Here is a 26,335-nt window from a genome sequence, read left to right as displayed (position 1 = left end):
GTAGAAATATTTTCATTTATGAGGCTTCAAACAAAGAAAAGAGGCTTTTTTTGCATTAGTTAAGAAAATTCAGCAAATTTTAAAACTGTCTGCTGGAAAAAAACAGACTTTACTGTGAATTTCAAGGTAATGATTTTAAGAAATACTTATTTGCTGGGCACATTTTTTCTAACGCCAGTGAGTATTGTTTGGTTTGTAATGTCATCACTTTATAGAGTGTGTGGACAGCCCAACAAAAGTGAGAGTTCACGAGTTACACACCTTGAATAGTGAGTAAAACAATATAATCACTGCACAATCATCTTCATCTTGTCACACAAGAAGAAATTAGGAAAAGGCTTAATTAGTATTCTGCATCCTCGCAGCTTCATTTACTCCAAATTTTACATTGAGACTCAGTAACCACTATGAGGAGAGAGAAGTTGTAATTCAAGAGGAGGAAATGTCAATAGTATTGGGTTTCCCTCAGAAACCATCATGTACTAAATAATTTTTAGGAACGAAAAAAATATGTATAGATTTCCTGAAAAACCTCATACTTCTCTTCCTACCCTTGTAGCAACTCAAGAGTGATTATGGCTTTTATTTCTAAGAAAGAAAAAGCATCTATTCTATAAAAAATGTTCATTCGTGAATAATGTGACAGAAATCAATGGAGCAGAGATCACGAGCAGTGTAGAGGTTTTACGAGCCAGCTCTGACATCACACAGTCCTGCTCTGCACTGCTGGACCTGCTCCGTCCTTCTAAGGGACACCAACAGATATGATACGGGTCCCCACCTTAGTAGGGAAGACGGTCATTAATCATAAACAAGTGGGAAAGAAACATCAAGTGCTGAAAAGTGTTGGCAATGAACTCGAATGTCAGGAGAGACCTCTCAGAAGAGCTATGAAGACCAGAGGGAACCATTTTCTAGGAACTGAAAGAAGGCCCGTGAGGCCAGGGCAGGGTGGATGAGGGAGACAGCAGTGTAAGACAGGGTCAGAGAAGTCATCATGGGCTGGGTCATGCAGAGTTTTATAATCCAGGGTTGATTTTACTGCCAGTGTGATCAGAAGTCACTGGAGGGGTGGAGGTTAGCAAGATCTTATTTGTGTTTATAAGAGATGACTGTGGCCTCTGTCAGACAAATATAAAAAGTAGACAGACAGACCAATTAGGCTGCTGCTATGTGACTTTGGGCAAGTTACCTGACTCCTCTGAACCCTGAGATTTATGATCTAACAGGGTAATTCAAAAGGGTTATTGAGAGTATCAAGTGAGAACATGTAGCATTCTTAGCATGATGCCTGGTACATAATAAACAATCAATAAATGGTAGCCTGAGAATGACGATCAGACGGCAGCTGACTTTTACTATTTCATAGACTGGTTGGTGCAGCAATCACTTCCCCTGCCTGCTTTTCTCTCTCTCACGAATCACCACTGATCTAGAGCATTTACCTCACTCCCGACCTTTATCCAGAAAACCTGCTCTACTCAAACATATCCGTTTCCATCTGCACCCCTTCACCTGCCCCACCTCCAACAAATTACCAGAGTCTTAAAGCTAACGCAATACTTCGAAGGTGAAGACCTGTGGCTTGCAATGAATCAGCTTCCGACTGATCATCGTCCTACAAACAACCTAAACCTCCTCTCTGGGACACTTTGAACACCTTCATAAACATAAACGATGACACTAGAAGCAGTAATGCACTTTCTTTGTATGCACATTTTTTCATCTTCTCACTAGATGAATCAACACATAGGGGAAAATCCCACAAAGTACCGGATTAAATGAAGTGACTGGTCACAGGACGGCTCTCTGCCAGGGGCCGATGTCACCTGGGCCTGACCACAGCCAATGTCTGAGGGCCAGCGCCATCCTGCTGGACTTCAGGACCAGGCCTCAGACTGCGCAAAGGGAAACCTCATACGAGGACTTTCTACCCTAACCCTAACCCTTTAATCAGAGCCACGATTCAAACCCAGACAATCACCGAGAAGCACTAAAGCTGATCCAAAGAAGTTTCCTGAAGGAATCCCAAGGACACAGGGTACAAAGTCAGAGGAGATAGCAGGGAGGCAACGGAAAAAGTGTGAGTGCTGACACCCAACCAAAAGAACCCCTTTCATCATCCTTATCGGTGAGGTGCCTGGTCCAGAGACAAAGTACCCAAGACCATGGGATCTGGGCCACTGGATCTGCCCGGGTCGCTGCCTTGACTCTTAGGAAACTTGGAGGGTCCACAGGTAGATGTATCCCTATCCTAGACGGTAGGCCTGGTTCTGAGGGAGCTCGGCTCTGACCGCTCATTTCTGCAACGATACAGATGATGTGATATCAGACTGTGTCCCGCTGTCAGCAGACCTCTGTTTTGTTTTTTTAGTGGAGGATAATGCTTACACTGCTGTGCTGGTTTCTTCTGTACAACGCGAGTCACTCTAAGTGTACGCACATCGCCTTCCTTCTGAGCCCCCCCTCCCCTCCGTCCTGCTCCTCCAGGTCAGCACGAGCACTGAGTTCAGTCACCTGTGGTAACAGCAGCGTCCCACCAGCTGTGTGTTTTACAGGTGGTGGTTTGTATGTGTCTAAGACCTCTTTGTTTCTTAACTGAGGTACAACTTGGGAGCATGACTGTCTGGGTTTGAATCGAGGCTCTGAAACTTCTGAGCTCTGAGGCACTGGGGGCATTAGCTGCCTGTGCCTCAGCCTCACCTGTGAAGGCAGCTGACAGAGGAACCTCTCTCACAGGTCACCCTGAGGGGGAAAGCAACTGCCGTAAACGCACCTGTTCAACAACAACTCTACTCAAAACTCGGCAATAACCTAAATGAAGAAAGAATTTGACAAAGAACAGACACATGTATAACTGAATCACTCTGCTGTACACCTCAAGCTAACACAACAGTGTTAATCAACTATACTCCAATATAAAGTAAAACTTTTTGGGGAAATAGGGGGGAGATTCAAAATGCAAATCAAACAACGATAACAAACAGGCAAGCAAGCAACATGCTCCCCCCACACCCAGCAAAATGTGTTAGGATAAAGGGTAAATAAACGGGGCTTCCCAGGTGGTTCAGTCAGTGGTAAAGAATTCCCTTGCCAATAAAGAAAACATAGGAGACGCAGGTTCGATCCCTGGGTTGGGAAGACCTCCTGGAGAAGGAAATGACAACCCACTCCAGTTATTCTTGCCTGGGAAATCCCATGGACAGAGGAGCTTGGCAGGCTATAGTCCATGGGGTTGCAAACAGTCGGACACGACTGAGCGACTAACAACAACAACAACAGACGGCAAACACAAGTAACATGAAGGGAGGAGGTGTAATGAAAGGGAGACAGCGATAATATTTTAGCCAGGTAGACTGAATACCTTCAAGACTTTTCAATTTTTTAAAAATCTCCCGTCCCCACATCTAATTAAATAGGCCTCCTTTCCTCAATAAAGCAATGGATTTCTGGAGAAAGGGGAAGGAAGGAGAAAAAGGGATATGAAAACAATTGTCTGTAACTAGAAAAGTCCCACAAAATTAGTCGTCAGTCTGTGAGTCTAAGAATTTGTTTTGCTACTTTTCTTCAGATTGCAATCTGCTGAATAAGTGTCAAATAAGACTGCTTTGAGGAATGGTTACAAAAACATTCTCAGGGACTTCCCTGGTGGTCCAGTGGTTAAGACCCCTGTGCTCCTAATGCGGTGGGTCAAAGTTCAATCCCTGGTCCAGGGACTAAGATCCCACATGCTGCAACTAAGTTCACAGGCCACAACGAAGACTCAGCACAGCCAAATAAACAAACACAAAAGCCATCCTCAGAGCATAGAAAGTAGCCACGACTAACAGAACAACACTGCTTTGAATAGTTCACTCTACCCAGGTCAGAAATTTTATCTCATCTGACTCACCTTCCCAGCACCTTCCAGTTCTTTCTTATCTTTCAGGGCTTGTCCAGAGAGCATTTTCATTTCAATAATTCCTGTTACTGCAAGGATGGGTACAACTGTTAACAGGAGAAGTGTCAACTGCCAGCCATAGATGAGGGATATAATAATGCCTGTGCCAAGATTTGCAATATTCTGGGTAATTACAGCAAGCCTGGAACCTATAGCCTGCAAAACAAACGGAAAACACTGTTAGACACCTTCCGATCATTTCTAAAGTTCATGCTCATGTATTTTCTTAGGGACTGTGAAAATTAGCTTTGTGAAAATCTCCTCTCCTCGGTTATGAGCTAATAAGTTAGTAGTAAAAGTTTACATGTAACTTTATTTGGTTTCCCAGATGAGGATTTCCATGACTTCAGAATAAACACTGAAAGTAGGTCAATAATTCAGAGTTCAATTACATATTTCTATCTCATTTGATTTTCTAATACCACAAAACTTTTCATTAAACAATGACACCATGATCCCTAAAGCAAGTTCTGCAAATTAGCAAGATAAAAAGAGTCTGACAATTACGTTCAACTGGGACTGTTGGAAATTTCCAATGTTAGATGCATAACTACCCATAATTTAAGCCTAATATTGATCATTGAGGGTATCCAAATATTTTGTGGCTTATTTGAGATGCTTATTGTGTTTAGAGGGCTTCCCAAGTGGTACAGTGGTCAAGAATCAACCTGCCAATCCAGGAGACGCAGGTTTCATCCCTGGGTCAGGAAGATACCCTGGAGTAGGAAATGGCAACCCACTCCAGTATTCTTGCCTGGAGAATCCCATGGACAGAGGAAACTGGTGAGGTACAGTCCATGGGGTTGCAAAGGAGTTGGACATGACTGAGCTAGAGAGACTGTGTTCAGAAAAAATACACAGAGCTGAATGTTATGGAATTTAAATTTACGATACTAAGCAGGGATCAGAACCTTCAATTTACATGCCAGAAGGAGCCTGAAGCATAACTGTCAGAAGCATTCAGTTATTTCCAACTGAAAAGTCAGAAGTCAAAATACAAAGTCAGTTCACTTCACTACTCTACACTTCTCTCCCATACCCTGGAAACACCCCACAACCTCAAGCCTTTCCAAATTCTTGATCTGGCCCATGTCTTATCAACTCTCCAAATTTCCTCTGCCTGAGTGGGGCCATTCGCAGGGAAAGATTAATGATGGAGAACAGTCTAGAATGGTCATTTCCACCTTTGGGGCCTTGGTCAAATTTTTCCCAACCCCAAAATGACTAGGTACACTGATTAATAACCAAAGCTTCTGGCAGCCCTGAGTTTTAACACAGAATTCTTTCCAAGCCCCCTGCCTCAATGTCGACCCTCTGAAATCATCTGAAACTCACGTTGGTATAAACACCAAAGCAGTAACTATGGGGAAACAGTATTTAAAAACTACCAATAGCTCTATAATTAAATTCCATACCAAGGAATTGCACCAGGGCTGCAAGAAATGGCATATATAACAGAGCATTTATTTTTATTTGATGCCATCACTGAGCTTATATAAAGGGAGGTTTAGCCATATCTGGCATAAGTCAGAATGGAGTGGCCTTTCAAATCAGCTATGTGTTTGTACATTTTAAATTTCAAAGTCAAGGATTATAATCTGAAGAGAGTCTGTGGCGCAGGCAAGATGGAGACTGTTCCTTTTTCAGTATCCACCAGCCCTACTCAGAACTCATTTCCCACAGCACCTGACTGAAAGAAGCACTCAGAACATCCCCCAAGTTCACAGCAAATTACTCCAGTTATCTACGCTTCCATAAATGTTTCACTGAGGATGACAGCCAAGGCCACAGAAATAAGTAAAATGGATCAAAGATGCTTCTTTAATGTACATGAAAGATGATGCAAAAAACCTAGAACCTTAAGCTGGTGGGGAAGTAAGCCCCTTGGCACAGTATGATTAAATGCGTCTGGTGATATTGCACTGGTTACTGTTCTTTATTCTAATGACACATTCACCGTCCCAATATCTATTCCTCATACAGAAAAAGTCTCCAGAACACTCCATGGGAGAGCATAGATTACTAGAAGCCAGAGACTTTTCATTTCAACAATGAGGAGGAGGGTAGGGAACATTCTAAAGCTAGAGCCCAAGAGTGAAACAAAGTTAGGACAAAAATGCTTTAATATCTGAGACTCACAAAGTCTCTCCTCGAAATCTCTCCACCCCACTATGCTATCACATTTTTCTACCCACCTTTTCCTGTTCCTCTCTCTCCTGTTATTTATTTCCTCTTCAGAGCACCATCATATCACTTGAAACCCAATTTTAAAATATGTGAGTTTACTAGGGAAAAAAAAAAAGCCTATTTCCCGAACCTCCTTTTGAAATTAAGAACATTTCATCTTTCTCTCAACCCCCTTCTCCAGAAATTTTTTTTCTAAAATATATAGTTTCTTTTGACTTCTATATGGCTCTTATTTGCTTTTTTTTTCCTCAAAATTCTAACCCTTCTATGAAAATTAAACAGCCCACCATTTCACAGGCAAAATATTGAGATTTTTGAAAGAAAATAAAAGTTTTCTTCTGATTTATGATTAACAGGATTAAGCAAGCTACTTACTCAAAAATATCAATACCTCGGAGAAAATCATTGATGGTGAAGTTAAATATGAAAAAATTAGGTAAATATCATCACTAACTATATACACACAGACTTGAGTTTGCCCTGTTTTATGTGGCAATGATTTTTGACAGCATTGCTTGCCTAACATATTTATATATATAAATTATACTACTTTCTACTGTAAAATAGATACACACATGTGTATGTATATATATATGTGTGTGTGTGTGTGTATATTCTGTGTATTTAAGCATGCTCAGTCATGTCCAACTCTTTGCAACCCCATGGACTATAGCCCGACAGGCTCCTCTTTCCATGGACTTTTCCAGGCAAGAAAATTGGAGTGGGCTGCCATTTCCTCCTCCAATGGATCTTCCCGATCCAGGGATTGAACCCGTATCTCTTGCATCTCCTACACAGAAGGCAGATTCTTTGCCACTTGGGCCACCTGGGGAGCCCCGTGCGTGTCTGTATGTGTGTACATTTATACATATAAACACACATATCCACCATCATAAGCAGGTCAGTTGGTGGCATGGAGGGGATTCAACTGTCCTCTTTCAGCCAATTTGTAACAACAGCTATTCTGAGCTTTCCTGGTTCTGGTGAAGCTCCCCTATCTTCTTGCCTCCTCTTCCCTGGTCTCTCAGCCACTGCTTTACAACTCTGGAGAACAGTTCTGACTCAGAGTGGCTCCTGCTACTGGGGCCGTGACAGTGGGAGTTTGGGACGCCTTTGAGGAAACAAGTGAGAAGCAGACAGCTGACCCCAACAGGCACTTAAGACAGAATGGAGCTCCAGGATGTGGCCAAGGGCCCCGCCAACAACGCTGCAGAGGGGAAGGACTGAGCACAATTCTACAAATACAGGAACAGCCTGACTCCAGAGGAATTTATGAAGGTCTGACCATCAGCACAGCATCCAAGCAGCATCTGCTCAACATTCAGCTGCAAGGGACCGAATTAGTGGGCTTCCTCCAGGATGAGTCCTCCACACCAGACGGGATGTGGGGCGTGTGTGTCGGTGGGAAGTACCTGAACACACATGGCAACGTCTCTGTGAAAGAGATACTGAAGTTACGGAAGCAAAGTTTAGCTAGGGAATACTGGCTCTAGGAAACTTCAGCACACAATTTGTCCCCAGAGGTCATTATCCCCAGGAATTGCCCTCCCAAGGAGCCAGCACAACAGATTAACCCCAAGCTTGTGGACAGATTCTCATGCTAATTTATTTATTTATTGTCACTCTATATTTTATTTTGAAAGTTATGGGTATTTGCATTTATGAAATTTTAGTCTTTTTCCAACTGGAGGATAACTGCTTTACAATGTTGTGTTCATTTCTACTGTACAATGTGAATCAGCTATCACCTTATGCTAGCTTAAATTAAAAATAAAATAAAGTAATACTTTACATCTTCTTCCACCTACTACCCCATTTCCCTGCCCCACTTACCAGAAAGTCTTATGATGATTTGTCCAACTGTGTCCTATTCCTCTTTCCCTCTTTGTCTTAAATTCATTCCCATCAGGCTTTCATTCCCGTCACACCATGGAAACAGGTCTTGTTTGAACCATGAGCACTTTCACGTGGCTACAGCACTGTACAACATATGCTTGTCTTGCATGCTTATCAGCAGGATTTGAGACCCTAGACTGCTCTCTCCTTAAAATACTTCCTCATGTTGTTCTAGGATACTGCCCATCTCCCTCAACAGCCAAGTATCCTTGTCTTCTTCACTGGGTCATCCTCGTAGCTGAGCTCAGACTATGCGGTTTTCTCTATCCACCCTTGCTCCCTTGGCTATCTCCTCCTGACTCGTGGCTTTAAAAGCCACCCATGGGCTGAAAAATCTCCTAATGTTTATTTCCAGACGTCTCTGCTAACCTCCAGACTTGCAAACCTATTTGCCATCAGGACATCTCCCATCTACTGTGGGCATCTCACATGCACCATGTCCCAAACACAACTCTTTTCACAGGTTTCCTGGTTTCATTAAAAAGTAATTCCATTTTTTCAGTTGTGCAGATCCAAAATTTTGGAGTCATCCTTAAATCTCCTTTCCCTTATATCTCATAACCACATTCAGCCACTCAACAAATTCTGTTGGCTTTTTCTTCAAACTATATCCAATTTGATTTTGTCATCACGTTCTCTATGACTATCCTAGTCTAAAACACTATCTTCCCTCCCCCTGGATTACTGCAATGATCCCCCTGCCTCTCCCTGGCCCCTTTAGCCTATCGCACAGCAGTCTTCAAAAATTTCAGATCATGTACCTACTATGTTCAAAACTCTACAATGGTTTCTCATATAATTTCAGATATGATGTTGATCTCAACTTACGACATTTCCTTTCACTCCTTTTATTCCCAGTCACACTATCTTTCTCACTGTTTTAGGACCAGTTGTGGAAATAAAGGCTCCAGGAGCCTCAGGGGCTTTGCCCTTGCTGATCCTTCTGTTACAGAACATGCCACTCTAGACACCTACAGGGCTGGCAAATTTCCTTCCTTCATGCCTCTTGAGTTTGTCATCACATCACTGAGACTGAGGCCTGCCTTCCCTACCATGCCCTAACAGCGTACCCTGCAGCCATTTTTCTCATAGCACTTACGACAATCTGACATCCTGTGAGAACTTCATAAGGGCACGATTATTGTCAGTTTAGGAAGTTCAAAGTTATTTCAAGTGATGTTTACCTTCTGTTCTGTTAGACTCTGTACAGTTTGACCTAGACCTCAATTTCTGTTGATGTGTTTGCTTTAAGCAAAGAGATCTGTATTAAAATAACAATGCCTTAAGATTTTATTGGGATGTTATAACTCTGTATTGCTTCCACACTCATAACTGAATTTATTCTTACAGAAGCCCCATGTATTAGTAGAAGAAATGTAATCACAGCACTCTTACAGAAAGATTAAGAGCTAAAGACTGATATGGTTCAAGGGAGGTAAAGCCACGGCAGAGATCACATGCTTCCCCCGCCCAAATCCCACATCCTCCTGTAGATTTTTCCCATAAACAGGCCAGGTGGCGCTGGTGGTAAAGAACCTGCCTGCCAATGCAGGAGACATAAGAGACATGGGTTCAATCCCTGGGTCAGGAAGATCCTCTGGAGGAGGGCACGGAAACCCACTCCAGTATTCTTGCCTGGAGAATCCTCATGCACAGAGGAGCCTGGCGGGCTACAGTCCATGGGGTCGCAAAGACTCAGACACGACCGAAGCAACTTAGCTTCACCCGTGGTGCAGTTAAGGAAGAAACTGTCACTTTACCCACCGATCAAAGCCTGCTGGCTTAACAGTTTCTAGTGTTATTAATTACAGAGATTCATGCAGTAGCAGAACTTAAGCTTTATAGTCTGATAAAATTGTTCCTTTTACCCTTGTTTTAATTTTTTCATACTCTTTTCATTTCTTTCAACCTTTGTCCAGATATTCTTCCCTCCCCTCTGAATTCAGTGCCCCTAAACTTTCTTACAGCAACCACACACACTTTTTTTCAGGAGCAATTACAATTTTCTGGGGATCTGCAAAGCATTAAAACAGACTGAAAAGATTAAAAAAAAAAGACTGGGCTTGCATGATACACTGATAAATACTTTCTTTTTAAATAATTATCCTTCTACATGTATTTAGATAATAGCATGAGTAAGATGGAAAATAACAAACAAAGCTCAAAAGTTATCACTGTTATAGTGATACAGCATATGATATTTAAACAGATAGTATTTTGTCCATAAGGCACATGATATATTGCATAGGTTAAAGGTTTAACATTTTCTAAATGATGATGAAAATTAACTGTGGGGAGAGAGTTTCATGCTCAAATTCTAAATGGCCCATTAGGACAATCGCAGCAGAAAGGAGGCTGTCATACCCCTTTAACTTGAGCGGCATCATTGGCAAGTCTGGTCGTCAATGCTCCCGTGGTGTTTTTAGGGTCATCGAACCAGCTCACATCCTGTGGCACAGAAACTGATTTCATTATCTTAAAGCCTGACGCAGGAGACCTTCAGCTCAAGAGCACTGACACGGTGCCCTTATTCTCCTACATTAAGCACTTGGGACTTGACACTGAATAGATAAGAAAGGGAATTAGTAAAGTCACATAGAGATCATTTCACAAAAAAAGTTTTTTGAGTGCCTGCTCTGTTCCAAACATAATTGCTACATGTTGGACCTACTCAACACTGAACAAAAATGACAGAGTTGCTGCTTTCCTGAAGCCAAGATTCCAGGGACAGAAGCCACAAATTAACATACACCATGCCAAGGGGTAATACATGCTAGGAAGAAAACCAGAATGGGGTGAGAAGGAAAAAAGAGTGGGGGGAGGCACCATGTTATAGATCGGGGAGGTGAGAGAGAAGGCCTTGCTCAGGGGACATTTGAGCAGAGACCTGAGTACAGACAGGGATGAGCGTATCTGGACAAGGAAGGAACAGCATGTGCAAGAGCCCCGAGGCAGAGGCATTTTTGATCTGCTCACATACAAGCAAGAAAGCGTAAAGGTTGTCATCAGCCTTAAAAGCACCTCTATGTAAACGTATGAGGTGAAGCTCTAGGAGACGAGGTCTGCGGAGGCAGTGGGGGCAGAGTTTGTGACTTTATTGGCAAATGCAAAGATTCCAGATTTGGGGAATTCCCTAGTGGTCCAGTGGCTAGGACTCCACGCTTTCACTGCTGAGGGCCCAGATGCAATCCCTGGTCAGGGAGCTAAGATCCTACAAGCTGTATCACATGGACAAAAAAAAAAAATCCAGATTTTACCCTGAGAGATATGGGCACCTTTCAGCAGCTTTTAAGCAGAGGGATGTGATTTAACTTTTATCTTGGAAGAATGCTTCTGGTTCTTGGGCAATGAAGCTAGTGGACTAGGATAAGGATGGAGGCAGTGAGACGGGTTAGGAGGCTGTTGTAATGTCGGACAAAGGAGAGGGGACAAGGACAACTCCTGGGACTTTAACATGAGCAACTGGCAGAATGGAGGTGCTGTTTATTGATATTGGGGAGATCTAGGGAAGGAGTAAGCCCTTCGGTGAAGGGTGGGAGGGGTGTCCAAAGCTCAGTTTTGGAGACATTTGGTGTGAAATTCTTAACAGACATTCAAAGAGAGAAGTCAAATAAACAGCTGACTATGGTTTATGGCTGAATAAATGAATTGGGCTTAAAAAAAATCAACCAAAGAAATCTAGATTAAAGTTCAACATAAAACAGGATTTTCTTTATAAAACCACTTACACTTTTAAATACAAAAATACTAAAAATATTGTGAGTTTGAAGTCTCAGTTTGTGTCTGTTACAAAAATAACTAAGGTCCTAAGAAGTTATCTCAACTGTGATTTGTAGTTAAAGAAGCATTTATCAAATATTCAAGAAAAAACTAATCATAATGCATTATAATTTATTATAGCACATATCCACTTGCTTTTTTAAAATTGTTAAGTGCTTAAGTGTCTCCCCCATGGGAACATAACTGCCATATATACAGGAACCACTCTGACTTGAAGACCTTTACAACACCTAGTATTATGCCTTGTAAGTAGAAGGCGCTTAATGCATGATGGCCGGACTGAATAATTTGTGGAGAGGGTATGACACAAATCCTCAACTCAGCTTCCAAAGTATAAGGGGCCTAGGAGTTGGCCTACGGCCTGGCAGGGGAATGGGGCATTTTGCCCTGGGCCCAGGCCCTGAGTCTAAGTCAGATCTGTTATAAATACTTTCTGACTGAAAACCCTGACAAGAGACCCTACACCAAACAGGGCTCTCTCACTCACTGGACTTGATCCTGGCTCTGTCAGTCCCACGCCAGCAATCCCCATGATCATGTCTTGGTTTTAAGTGGCAGGGGGTCACCATGCTTATGAGCCAGGGTTCAAATCCCACCCCATCCCCCCCAGGTATATCTGAGGCATTCTTCTGAAGTATCACTGTATCAGTGATTTTAAAACGGAAAGCTAGGGATTGGGATGGGGAACACATGTAAATCCATGGCTGATTCATGTCAATGTATTACAAAAACCACTACAATATTGTAAAGTAATTAGCCTCCAACTAATAAAAATAAATGAAAAAAATAAATAAATAAAATAAAATGGAAAGTTACAAAGGCACAGGCAAAATGTGCGTGATTGTTAAAGATACCTTCCCCTTTGAACTCATCTGCTTTGAGTGACATGTCTCGAACCCGCCTCTCCCTTCCCCTAAGAAAACATTCACACCCATGTGTTGTCAAGGTCTGGAAGGTGCCCAGTGTGAGAGACCTAAGTCATTATCGGCTGTAACACTGCAGCTTGAATGAGTCTATCAGTCAAGCCCCAGCAAAGAAACCAAGCAGCAGGAAGTGGGCCACGGGGATGCCTTTTGATCTGTGGAAAGAAAGGGTTCAGAGGGCACTTCTTGGCAGGAATAAACATGAGCATCATGGGTCTCCCGGGGAGAGAAGGAAGGAAAGAGAGGAAAGGGGTGTGGGGGCATGGAAGATCGCTTCCATCTCCTCTGCCTACAGCTGCTGAGATGGAGGGTGGAGGTGAACCTGCCTTGGAGACGCCATCTGTCTCGCGGGCACCCTGGTCCCCGCGCGCATCCCCAGCAGAGCACCCAGGGGCTCACTCTACGTCACCCGACAGCAACCCCACCGCCTCCCCACAGGGCACAGTGCACCCTCCCGGGCACCGTCCCCGACAGACACACCTGTCTCAGCATGGACCTGAACACCATGTACCGCAGCCGCCTGGTGAGGATCTCTCCCGCCTTGCCGAACGTGAAGCCCTGTGAAGAGAGACACGCCACAGGGGATAGGACGGGTCAGAGACCTGGCCGCCGATGACGCCACAGGAAAGGGACTTGGGGTCAGTGCCGAGGGAGGACACCGAAGTCAGAAAGCCCGATTTCAGGGCTTGGCGGCTCTGTTTCTCAAACAGCACACCATGTGCGTGGCCACACCACCAGCAGAGGTGGGAGGATCTGGTTTTGAAATCGACACTGCTGCTCCCCAAGCAGCGGGCGGGCCCATCGTGGATCTACAGGAAAGTGGTTCCTCTGTCTCCCTTCCCATTCCCGCTCCTCTCTCTCAGAAACCAGGGTCTGTCACTCAGGAAGCTGGGGAGTTCTTCCCAAGGCAAGGGGAATTCTAACCCAGGGGTTTATATTATGAATCATCCCAAGCAGGAAATTTTTGAGAGTGAATGGGGGGGTGGGGTGTGGTGGGCACTGGTCACAATTACACGAGACCTGAGGTGCAACCTGGAAAAACAGGAATCTGCAGCCGCTCCAGCCATAAAAGATGCAGAGAACAAAGATATCAAATTCTTTGTTTCCAAGTTAAAAGAAAAGCCAAAGTCTAGGAGAGAAATAGGTTGGAAAGGAAGGCGTACTGGAGAGAGAGTTTTCTACACTGGTCTCCCCCTTTCCCCAACGACATGACCTGGCAGGAGAGAAGAGAGGAAGGTGTGACTGCATGGCCACGCCGGGCCACATCTGGGGAGGAAGGGGGACAGACCCTCGTCCCGGGAGCCTGGGGACATATAGCGCCAGACTGAGGCCCTGCGTCGCTTTCTGTCTGGAGCTCCGGGAAGGGGAAGTTCACACAAGGAGCCTGCCACACAATGGGCCAGGGAGAGCAGAGTGGAAATGGCTGGATGGTGCATTAGAAGAAGGGAAGCCCTAGGAAGAGCCCAGAGTCTCCTGCAGCATCTGAGACATGACAGAAGGCAACCGTAGCTCCTCCACACTTGCAGGTGGCAGGCTGGACATCATCGAGAGAGAGAGGAGAAACACGGCAAAGAGCCCAAGTGAGGAGAAAGCGAGCTCTGCCTCGTGGTCCTGGCCAAGGGGCACAGCAGGCTGGCCCGTGTAACTGCAGCCAGCAGCCCCTCCGGTCACCTGTGTGAAGCGGGGGCGGGGGGGGGGCGGGGCGCAGACCAGCGCCCCCACCCGGGGCTGCAATGCTGCGTACCCTCTCTGCTAATACACACCAAGCCAGGGACGGGGGGAGACAGAGAGCCTGGATTAACTGAGCTGAAGCCTGCAGTTACCAAAACGATTAACTTGACTAGGAAACGACCACATGGAGGTTTCCGCTTGTTAAACTGAATGAAACCTGAACTATCCTGCCCACTATGAGAATACTACTCTTGTCATTTGGCTGAGAACTAGCCATTGATAAGTATGTCAGGAACATTATCTGTACAAGTCCACAGGACAGACCTATAATTACCACTTTACAGAAGAAATGGAGGTTGAGGGGGGCTGGGAAGTGGCCAGAGGCTACAGTTCTAAGGCGGCAGACTTGGAATCTGATGTGCATCTAAGAGAACCTTAACCAGAATGAGCACCCAGAGCCTGGGCTGTAATCCCCGGTGAGCTCCTTCCTTGCTTTTCTAAATGAGGGGCCAACTCCATCTAACACCATATTCTGATCCCACTGCTGGACATGCCACCCTCTGCACTTCTGAGGTCCTGAGCTCACAGCCTTTGTTCTCACCTGGGTTTGCCAGGCAAGCCAGGCTCCACTCTCCTGGGCATCACTGTGTGACCAAGGTACCGCTTTAACTGCCTTTGCGTCACCAACTCAGATTTCCAGCTCAAAGCCTATCCCGCTCCAAGCTCCTTAACCAACTGCACCCTCAGCAACCTCTACATTCTCCCAACTTCTCTGGCATTAATACTTGGTACGACAATCCTGTATACAAGTTAGAGTGTCACATTTGTTCTAGTATGATCAGATTCCCCGAAGAGACTTGAAGGACTCAGTAACAAAGGAGTCCAGGGTTTGGGATCTCCTATCATGTCCAGAAAAGTGTCCTGTCTATGCAAAATATATAAACATGCTCACACCATGCAAAATAAAGAGATCTATTGAGAGTTCTATCTTAAAAAATTACATGTGACTAACCACTCATTCTGGAGAAGGAAATGGCAACCCACTCCAGTATTCTTGCCTGGAGAACCCCAGGGACAGAGGAGCCTGGTGGGCTGCTGTCCATAGGGTCACACAGAGTCAGACACGACTAACGTGACTTAGCATGCATGCATGCATTGAAGAAGGAAATGGGAACCCACTCCAGTGTTCTTGCCTGGAGAACCCCAGGGACAGAGGAGCCTGGTGGGCTGCCATCTGTGGGGTCGCACAGAGTCAGACACGACTGAAGCGACTTAGCAGCAGCAGCAGCGGCAGCAACCACTCATTCATTTAATAAGTGATTATGTTTATAGTCATCTCACACACAACTAGTAACTTACCTCTTTTCATCTCCAAGAGTCAGCTACCATTATCACCATTTTAACAGAAGAGGGAACTGAGGCTTACACAGTTTAAGTTATTTACTTGCCCAAGGACACAAAATTAGGAACTGGTGCAACTCACACCTGACCCTACACCTAACACCAAAGCCCATATTGCCTTACCATGTGGAGCTTCTAGAGTGCTTAAACTCCTGGCAATTTCATTTCAGCCAAATGATCTGCAATCTGTAAAATCTGATACTTTACGTATGCTTACTACAGTTTTTGTTTGAAGACTGACATTCTTCCATCATTAGAAAGGTTCCTTCTTCAGGAAAAGAATGACAAACTCTTCAAACATTTTTAAAATCAGCATGACTGGCTTGTGGGGCTCTAAGGTTTCTTCTTGCTTTTAGAACACTGGGAGATACTCGAGTATCAGAACTGGATGGCAGTACTTACATATCCAAACATATGTCCACAGCTCCCCTAGATCCCATTTTTAAGACCCCTGCTTTTACTTCTAATCATTGTGTTAGATCAGATACTCGCTGTTCCCTCTGATCATGAAGATTTCCAGTCAGGGGAGAAGGTGGGGAGAAGGAAGGAAGCAAGGGTTTCTTCCCTTGGGGTGTAAGAGGAAGCCAGAGGAAGAAAACATCTTTAAGTCAAGGAAACTGACTGCTAAGAGCCCAGTGACTAGAAGAGTGACTCTACTAAAAAGCAAATCACACAGATGTTTAATAAATTCCCCCAGCTGGGTAATGATACATTTCTCCAAATGGAAAAAAAAAGTGAAAATGTAGACACTTACCTGAAGGAAAAATGTAATAAAAGAAATAATTCCAAGGATTAGAAACAACAGTGAAAACAAGTTACTATTCTGTCGTTTGGTTTCATCATCCTCATCTCTGGTGAAAATCTGGCAAAAAAAAATATTTAAAGGGTATTCAGTACCACTGAAGAAACCATTCAAAGTCTGACCCATTTTACACCTAGTTAGAATTTGGGGTCAAGAGGGCCTTAGCATGTGGAGGTCAGGCAGGCTTCCCTAAGGCCGGACTTAAATGGGGCAGTATTGTGCCTTCCCTAGGGGCCAAAGCCTGTCATTCATTCATTAATCTATCCAATTCTTTCTCTGCTCATACTCCTTCTCGAAGTAACAGGTGCTTCAAGTCAGCACCAAACCCACTACAGAACTGGGGACAAGTACTCTCTTATTCCTTTGATGGGACATTACACTGTTTGGCAGTCTGTTGTTTCACAAGTTGACATTTCCAACTGTCCCAAGGTGTCTGGAGACACATCTGCTGATGTGGCTTTGGTGAGCCCAGGAGGAGGGCTCATATATTCAGCCCAGGACTCTCTGAAGATAGGAGGCTTCTTCAGCCAACCTTCTTTGTAGGGTGGCCTGTTAGACAGACAGTGGGGAACTACAGCCAGCTGACCCAGAATCACACTGGGAGATCTTGGTTAAAAGAGCTGAACAGGATGCACTGGGCTCAAAAAGCATGCAGAGAACAACCACTTCACAGGGAAAGAAAACCATCTCCCTTCACACTGGGCCAAAATCTGACTTGTGAGACTGTAACTTTATGGTTGAAAATGCCACCATGAAGAGCAGGTGCGGCCAGTATCCGTCAACCGGAATCTCTCACAAGCTGTCCCATTTGTTTTCCTCTTACTATGTGGGATGGACGTCCCACAGGGGCCAAGCGCTCAGCCCATCCCGTCCTGACAAGCACATGAGTCAGGGAGTGGCTCTCCCCTGAGCTGGAGTGATGGACACGTGGGGACCCTCTGAACACCAGTCACAGAACCGTTTGGGGGGGGACTCAGAGTGCAATGATGCAGGTGGGGGACAGTCGCCTCGTCAGTGCCATGGGCTGTCTTCCAGGGTCTCATTCCCAGGGCCCGAGGACAGAAACCAACTGCCATGACAAAGGGAGTTTTGAAGAATCAGTTTTCCTATCACAAATAAAACTTCTGCTCCTACATCTTCAAGCTGTTATATGAAGGCACAATGCATGTTGTTGTGGCTTTTATAAATTCACAAATACAAACAGTTCATTCTTTAGTCAGGACTCACAGGTAAGTCCCCAAAGTGAAGATAAACACTTACTCCTATAATCCTTGAAAGTAAGACTGAAAATGTTGGTTGCAGACCTCCATTTATAATGGCGCAAAATACACCAACCACAAAATAAGGCCATTCAGTTATATTCAGCTTCAGAATTCTCCAAAAGGAAACTGGAGGTACATTTTCATCCTGGAGAACACAAAATATTACAACAAACTAGTTAGGAAAATAACTGATCTTAATGGATTGAACTGATGTACAGTTCTGTATGCACAACAATTTTTAAACAAATATATCTTATTCCTACTTCCTTATCCATTGTTGGCTATGTAACATTTTTTAAAGAGTGCTGACAGATTCTGTTACATTGTGCCTTCATCTTTAAAGAAATACATGATGAGTCCATAAATATTTAAGTCTCACCTGACATCTGGAATGTGACAAGCGTATTTGTAAGGATGAAAGAACAAAAATGTTTGTATTTGAAGACCCACTATTACCTCTTTACATTATAAGCTCTAATTCTAAAATTCTTATCCTATAAATTATCATTCATAAATTCCACTTTAGAGTTAACATGTTGAGATTTGGGCCTGTGGACCAAGCTAAGGGATAGGACAGGGAATTCTGGATAATCCTTTCTTGCTCCCACTCCGATCCCAGCCTTAGCCCACTGCTAACGACATCAGTCTGCAGCCTCCTCTGTACCAAAGTTTCTTTTGTACTGAGCTTTCTGTCCTGTGTTTGGGATCCACGGACGCTCCTGCGAGTTGATTTTCTTCTGATTAGACCGTATCTTGAATCTTGGGAGGACGTGTACAAGTCATCAATTTCACTTAGGGATTCACCAGGGGTATTTTCTAATTCAAGTTCATTTCCTTTTGTCTAAGATAATCAAAAAATATGCATAAGTTGGTTAGGCAGAGTTAACCAATGAAATCTAATCACTTAACAGCAGATATCAAGGAAAATGGTAATTTAAGTCCTTATGGGAAAGGATGAAGTGGAACTGCCATTTTTTTGGTGATTATATTTGAAAATTAAAACCATTAAATAAGGACACCCATAAACTATGCTGAAACAACATGGCATCCATTTGGAATATTGTATCTAGTCACCTCCTTTGTGTGAGTGTTTTTGGCTCAATCAGATTTGCTTCAGACCAGTGACATCAACGCAAATAATGGTGCAAGTCATACTGTGAGACACAATGTTTTCAGTAGACATGTCAAAAAAAGTGATAGGTAAAGTTAACTTTAATTATATATTTTATCTAACCTTTAATGTATCTAAGATATTAGATTAACATGTAATGAGTGTAAAAACTTTTTGAGATAGCTTGCATTTTTCTTTGGACTAAGTCTTTGGACTCTGGTATGCATCTTCAACTTACAAACACTTCAGTTCAGATTAACCACCACTAACGTGCTCAACAGCCATGTGTGGCGAGCAGCTGCTAGAGCAGATACTGCCGCGGCTGCTGGTTAGTCGCTCAGTCGGGTCCTACTCTTTGTGCAACCCCATGGACTGTAACCTGCCAGGCTCCTCTGTCTATGGAATTCTCCCAGCAAGAATACTGGAGTGGGTTGCCATTTCCTTCTCCAGGGGATCTTCCTGACCTAGGGATTGAACCCACTTCTCTTGCCTGGCAGGCAGATTCTTTACCACTGAGCCATCTGCGAAGCCCTTACTAGAGTGGATAGCTCACTTTTAAGCCTTTTTAACTTTACCTTTCTCTATCCTTCCTCATTTCTCTCCTTTCAAGAGGGGAAAAACAAATATCTAAAACCTGGTGTGACCCTCAATCCCCCTGCTTCCCACCCAAGAATTTTTTCCCTCTTCTCAAGATAATCAATAGTAACATTTATTTATAGCACCAAATACAGCAAAATCAGCTCATGCCTGCGATACTTGAGGAAAATGCTAGAGTCAGACTATACCTGCATTGTGACAAGTTTGAAGTAAATGCCTCTCTTCCCCATGAGCTCATCATGACTGCCTTTCTCCACAATGACTCCATCATCAAGACCAGCGATGACATCAGCATTACGAACCGTGGACAGACGATGCGCTATCACAATGGTGGTCCGGCCTTCTCTGGCCTAAAGGGAGAAAAAGCTCACTTTTGAATACATGAACGATTATATGAAAAAAATTCAGTAATTCAATGTATATTTACTGACCACCAATGCCCTGGACATTGTAAAACTGTATAAGCTATATGAGGCAGTCTTTGGCTTCAGTAAATGTATTGTTAATGGTTTAATATGATGTTTTAATAAGTATAAAACACAAATATGACAGTCTCATATTAATACTATGTAAGCCTCTAAGATTTTACTCAATCTCTACTAGCCTAAGTTTACGTAATAATCAAGGGCTTATACAGAGGTAAAACACTCGAAAGCCCAGGAATCAGCCAACTAGAGCAGATACAGGCCCGCTGCTATCCCATGCAAGCCAGCCAGGACCAAGTCCCCCTGAAGTCACCCTGTGCTCCCTCACAGACATCTGGATGACCAAGACAACAATAAATGTGAGGCAACAAAGGCCAGACTTCATTCAGCATCACACTGATCTGAAGTCAAATCTTAGTTCTGCTCTATATGAATTCCAGGGTCTTATACAAGTCTTTAAACCAGTGCGAGGTTCAACTTATTCACATATCAAATGGGGATATTAATACAATGCTACTTTCTGGAGTGGTTGTGATATACAATAATGCACAGGTAGCACTGTGATGTACACAGTAAGTGCTTAATAAATGATGCTTATTTCTAGGGAGAAGCATTATGAAAAAACTAAGGAGTTAAATAAATGTCTTAAACACCCAATCTCATTTTTATTTTCATATGAAACAAAGCCAGATAACCAGCACTTGTCTGAGATTTCTTTAACCTTTGTAACTTTCCCAATGCTTATAATTTTTCTTATTCATATTTCTCTCTGGGAACTAGCAATAAAATTCTCAGAATAAGCTAGCAAAAAGAGGTATAAGGATCAGTATGAAAAAGAGAAGTGAGAAAAAGTCTAGGAAGAAAAAAATGCACATCAGAAAAATTAGGTGGAAAACACTAGAAAGCAGAGAAGACAATGGATCAATTCTTTGGATGTTTTCAAAGGATGAGGTGTGGAATGCCCCCTCTAAAACGTGCATTAAAAGGAAAAGGTATTTTTAAATGCAACCTTTCTAAATTCATTTTATTAATAATTTAATACACAGTAACATGGTAGAATAGAAAGAAAACACAGATAAGCAAAGTGAAGAGGGAAAAGCAGACTCAATCGCATCTCCATCTATTTTGGTCCACAAAATTCTCAGGGACCTTTTTTCTTTTTCCTTTCTCAACAATTTGTTATGCACTCTGACAGGATGTTTAGAGAAACAGAGTTGTTTTGTTATTGGAAGAGGGAGATAGTTGGGGCAGAAATGAGTTAATCTTTTAATTCTACTGGGAGCACTTCAACTCAGAGCACTTATGAGTGAAAAGGTTTCCATGTTCCGTGTCCTCACAGAGCGAGCCTCGCTGTCATCAGACACCAGAGGCCAAGCGCACAGTGACTCGCATGGCACACGCATCACGTCCATCAGGTGAGTGAGTCACACGGACTCAGGCACTGCAGGAAGGTCGACCTCTGTTGATGGTCAAGGACATTTCATTTCATTCCCAGCGTCATCAACTCTCTGGCACTCTCCTCAAGGTAAGAGGTCTCTCATTTCCCATTGTCTCTGATAGGCATCTGACCTCTTAAGAACTAGATGTAAACCTTCCTCATGCTGACAACAGTAAGAACTCATAAAACCTAAGTATCAGGGTTATCTCTAAGGCTAAGTTTTTACAATCACAACAAAGACCAATCTTTCATCTGAGTCTATGTTTCTCATTGTTTAACTTAAAAAAACGTGCAAGCATTTTTCAATGAAAGTTTATTCATCTCTACCTAAAAATATACCAGAGAAATAGAAGTTATACAGATCCAGAGAGGCCTCATGGTTCTAATAGCTTAAAGAATTACTTTAGGAGAGATTTCTTTAAAAATAGTATTAAGAAGAATTAACAATGGAATGCTCTTATGCTCATAAACCAGCTAGGAGTGAACTGAGGTTCACCCACCTTATCCAGGGCCACCTGAACCACCGCTTCACTCTCCGTGTCCAGCGCTGAGGTGGCCTCGTCCAGCAGGAGGATCTTGGGGTTGCGAACCAGGGCCCGGGCGATAGCGATTCTCTGCTTCTGTCCACCGCTCAGCTGGGCTCCTCTCTCTCCAACCAGGGTGTCAAATTTCTACAGCACCGAAAACACAGGAGGATGAAACAACAGAAAAAGCAATCTCAGCTCAGATTTGTAAGATGGGAAGTAATCCTATAAACAACCCAAACCTCACAGGCACATGGTCCAGTTGTGTGTGTGTGAAGTCGCTTTAGTTGTGTCGAACTCTGTGACTCTGTGGACTGAAGCCACCAGGCTCCTCTGCCCATGGAATTCACCAGGCAAGAATACTGGAGTGGGTTGCCGTGCCCTCCTCCAGGGATCTTCCCAACCCAGGGATCGTCTCTTATGTCTCCTGCGTTAGCAGGTGAGTTCTTTACCACTGGTACCACCTGGGAGGTCTCAACTTAGCAAAAAAACCCTAATTAAAAAAAAAAAAAAGTCAGATCTTCCCTCGTGGTCCAGTGGTTAAGAATCTTCCTTGCAATGCAGGAGACACCTGTTTGAACCCTGGTCCAGAAAGATCCCACATGCCAAGGAGCAACTAATACCATGAGCCACAACTACGGAGCCTGTGCTCCAGAGCCCAGAGCCCCAGAGCCCTGGGTGCCTAGAGCCCGTGCTCTGCAACAAGAGAAGCCGCCACACTGAGATGCCCTCGCCCGCAACTAGAGCAGCCCCTGCTCCCCACAGCTAGAGAAACCCACCTGGCAGCAATGACGACCCAGAGTAGTCAAAAAATAACTAAATATTCTTAAAAAGTATGTCTGCTACTAGTTGATGCTACTAGAGCTTTAAAATCTGGAGTCATCTTGATTTGCCACCTTGGGAAGTTCCTCCAGTTTATATTCCTTTCCTGACTTCTGATGCATCAGGCCAGCATGCCATGACTGTCCAAGCACAACAAAGATGGAGAAGGACTTACATTAGGCAGTTTCATGATAAAGTCATAGGCGTTGGCTTCCTTCACAGCTTTCTGAATCTCATCCATGGTGACATCTTCACGGCCATAGCGAATGTTCTCGGCTATTGTGGTGGCAAACAGCACAGGCTCCTGACTCACCACCCCGATAATCTCCCGCAGATACCTTACATTGATGGTCCTGATATCCTGTCCGTCGATACTGACCTAAAATAAAAAGGAGCTGTGATATGCACACAGCGCAGATTTGTGACGTGCGATCTGCTGAGCTAAGTCAGTGCTGCAGCAGCTGGCTGAACAAGAGTCATCTCACCATGCCCTCCGTGGGGTCGTACAGCCTCTGCATCAGCTGGACGGTGGTGCTCTTCCCGCAGCCGCTGTTCCCAACCAGGGCCACCGTCTGCCCGCTCCCTACCTTCAGGTTGAGGCCCTTCAAGACCTATGAGAATGAACGAGAAATAAACTTAAACCGCAGATTTCAGGACTACATACATTGCTGAATTGTCGAGTAATCATTTCATTGTACCTTAACTTCACTTCGAGATGGGTAATGGAAGTGAACATTTCTGAATTCCAGATTTCCTTTAATATTGTCGGGTTTGTGCCCAGTCTTTGAATAGCTGTCAATGCTTGGTTTCTAAACAGAATACAATGTCAGAAGGTTATGGCAACTACTAGGTTACAATAAATACTTTCAATTACATTTGTGGAGAGCTGAATAAAAGTGATAAAGAAATGGACTGTTTTAGACAGACAGATAAATGGCCAGCCCAGACTTACGTTATCAATGATCTTGAAGACTTCATAAGCTGCTCCTCTTGCGTTTGCAAATGCCTCTATGTTTGGAGATGCTTGTCCAATACTAAAAGCTCCAATTAATACAGAAAAGAAGACCTGAGGAATGTGAAGCAAAAGCATCAAGTTACTTAGTATTTAGTATGCTTTTTTCATAACTTTCACATCGCTAGTTAAATTTTTACATGGCAAGATAACATATGAATAATGACTATTAAAACTATTTTAAAATTGAAGTACTCTTCAGTTGAGAATGCTGAATTCATCTTACTGGATCCATGAAATAATAAATTCTATACGACTGGAATACTTTCATATGTCTTCAGAGGCCAAGAATTTTGGGTTAGAGCATCAGCAGGGTATAGTGGAGGTAAACTCTATTATGAGAGTCAGAAACCTGAGGTCTGAACCCTGGATTAAGCACTAAATGGCTGTATGTCTTCAGGTGATTCTCTGACAGTCTGGACTTCAATTTGTTTATTTGCAAAAAAACAGACAAGATTCTGTTTTCCCTACCAAGCAATCTTAGTGTTGTACCAAGTAGAACGGTACATCGGAAAATATTTTTTAAATGATAAAGCACACATTCTCCATCAGATGGAATCTTTTTATCCCCCTCCACCAAAGTCTATTCTTTTCGAGGTCTGATGAACAGACTTTTTTTTCACTTTGCCCAAATCAGTTTCTTATCGTACATTTGACACTGTTTCTCTGCCGGTGTTAAAGAGGGCTAAAGTCACTGTTCATTTCTTTGTAAATCACACAGTAGTTATATTATCCAACAACTTACAGAGAAGAAATTTTGCTAAGTGTTTGTATATTCACTTTCTCGATTAGTCCTTACAACAACACTAAAAGTTATGGCGTCTTACTCCTGTCAATTCCATTTTGCGGAAGACGTAACAGAGTCTTCAAAGGTCTAGGTGGCTGAACCAAATCATACAGTCAGTAAGTGGCACAGCCAGAATTTGAATCAAATTGGCCTGATATCAAATCCCAGGCTCTCACTCACTCTTCTTGGCCATTATTTAATAGTTATTCAAAAATATATTCTCTAACAGTCAAACCAACACCACTAAATTTCATTGACATTTTAAAGGTGATTCATCTCTTACTATGATATCACTTACCGTGAGCACTTGTCCAATGGAATATTCTTTTGAGAGGACCAAGGAGGTCCCATACCAGAATGCCAGGGCATAGGATGCATAGATCAACAGAAAAGCAGCACCCATAGAGATGTTGGCCGTGATAGCTTTCTTTATTCCAATTCTCTTGGCTTCTTCCAAATGTTTGTTGTACCTGGGAGAAGTAACAAATTATCACACATGCTCGTAAAATCTTACAAAATGGGTCAATACAGCATGATGGTTGTTGAGTACTCAAGACGCACCAAGGCCTCTGATGGGCGCTTCGCATGTATTTTCTCCCTTTGTCCACAGGCTGACCCTATGGTGTTAGTACTATTTTAATCTCTTCTTGTAGAAAAGGAAACTGAGGCCTTATGGAAATTAAGTAATCTGTGGAGGCATGTTCTAAAAGCACCTTCTCTGGCCTTAGCAATAGTGAACTAAAAGAAGTAATACTTAGCAAACTTACAGCACTTGCACTGTTTCATATATAAGACAAAACACAAGCTATGAAAACACTTGTGTTTTCCCTTTAAAATCTGCATGCATTTGAAATGTATTAATAAAATGAAGATATAATGCTAGAAAGTACTCAATACAGATGTTTGTGGAGATGTGGACCTAGAGACTGTCATACAAAGCAAAACAACTCAGAAGAAAACAAATATCATATATTAACACAAATATGGAATCTAGAAAAACAGTACAGACGATCTTATTTGCAAAATAGAAATAAAGACACAGATGTAGAGAACAAACATACAGACACGAAACGAGGGAAGAGATGGGGTGGGATGAATTCGGAGGTTTGGACGGACACATACAACTACTGATATGATGTATAAAACAGACAACTAATGAGGACAGGCAACTCTGCTCACTGCTCTGTGGTGACCTAAAGGGGAAAGAAATTCAAAAAAGAGAGGAAATGGGGGGGGTGGGCGACGCTGTGTGTCTGTGTGTCTATGTCTGATTCTCTTTGCTGTATGACAGAAACTAGCACAACACTATAAAGCAAATATAGTCCAATAAAAATTAACTTAAAACAAAGAAAGTACTCAATACAAGTAAGTCCTTGAAACCTCTGCACATCAAGGATGGAGGCAGTTTGCTCCCTGTCCTGCCTCCCTCTGGGCCTGCTGGAAGGACCAAATGAGAAAAACACATGTGTAGGAGCAATCTGAGCGCTCTGACTTGCCATCTAAGACTTTTTACATGTAAATAAACTGTGTCCTTTGCTAAGTCCTGCCCGACTCTTTGCAACCCTAAGGACTGTAGCCCGCCAGGCTCCTCTGTCCATGCGGTTTCCCAGGCAAGAATACTGGAGTGGGTTGCCGTGCCCTCCTCCAGGGGATCTTCCTGACCCAGGGATGGAACTCAGGTCCCCTGTATTGCAGGCAGATTCTTTACTATATAAGCCACCAGAGAAGCACCCACGAATAATTCTTACAGCAAATAC

At 43.3% G+C, this 26,335-nt stretch overlaps 1 protein-coding gene across 1 annotated transcript in view; it reads right to left on the bottom strand.

Annotated features, from left to right (window-relative positions):
• Nucleotides 1-26,335, bottom strand: part of LOC122438222 (ATP-dependent translocase ABCB1-like) — a 114,321-nt gene that overhangs the window by 20,088 nt on the left and 67,898 nt on the right. Inside the window, exons 9-21 of the mRNA XM_043462856.1 lie at nucleotides 24,877-25,048; nucleotides 23,732-23,845; nucleotides 23,478-23,588; nucleotides 23,265-23,390; nucleotides 22,955-23,158; nucleotides 21,934-22,104; nucleotides 19,759-19,920; nucleotides 18,527-18,703; nucleotides 17,861-18,007; nucleotides 16,553-16,660; nucleotides 13,207-13,284; nucleotides 10,388-10,471; nucleotides 3,893-4,096 (exon numbers count right to left, since the gene is read on the bottom strand). Of these exons, the coding sequence (XP_043318791.1) occupies nucleotides 3,893-4,096; nucleotides 10,388-10,471; nucleotides 13,207-13,284; nucleotides 16,553-16,660; nucleotides 17,861-18,007; nucleotides 18,527-18,703; nucleotides 19,759-19,920; nucleotides 21,934-22,104; nucleotides 22,955-23,158; nucleotides 23,265-23,390; nucleotides 23,478-23,588; nucleotides 23,732-23,845; nucleotides 24,877-25,048 (1,858 nt within the window). The remainder of the gene's footprint in view (nucleotides 1-3,892; nucleotides 4,097-10,387; nucleotides 10,472-13,206; nucleotides 13,285-16,552; nucleotides 16,661-17,860; nucleotides 18,008-18,526; nucleotides 18,704-19,758; nucleotides 19,921-21,933; nucleotides 22,105-22,954; nucleotides 23,159-23,264; nucleotides 23,391-23,477; nucleotides 23,589-23,731; nucleotides 23,846-24,876; nucleotides 25,049-26,335) is intronic.

The sequence above is a fragment of the Cervus canadensis genome, chromosome 3, assembly GCF_019320065.1.
Source record: "Cervus canadensis isolate Bull #8, Minnesota chromosome 3, ASM1932006v1, whole genome shotgun sequence".
In the NCBI taxonomy this organism is placed as follows: domain Eukaryota; kingdom Metazoa; phylum Chordata; class Mammalia; order Artiodactyla; family Cervidae; genus Cervus; species Cervus canadensis.
Note: the sequence above shows the minus strand (reverse complement) of the source record. Positions and strands in the feature narration are given on the sequence as shown.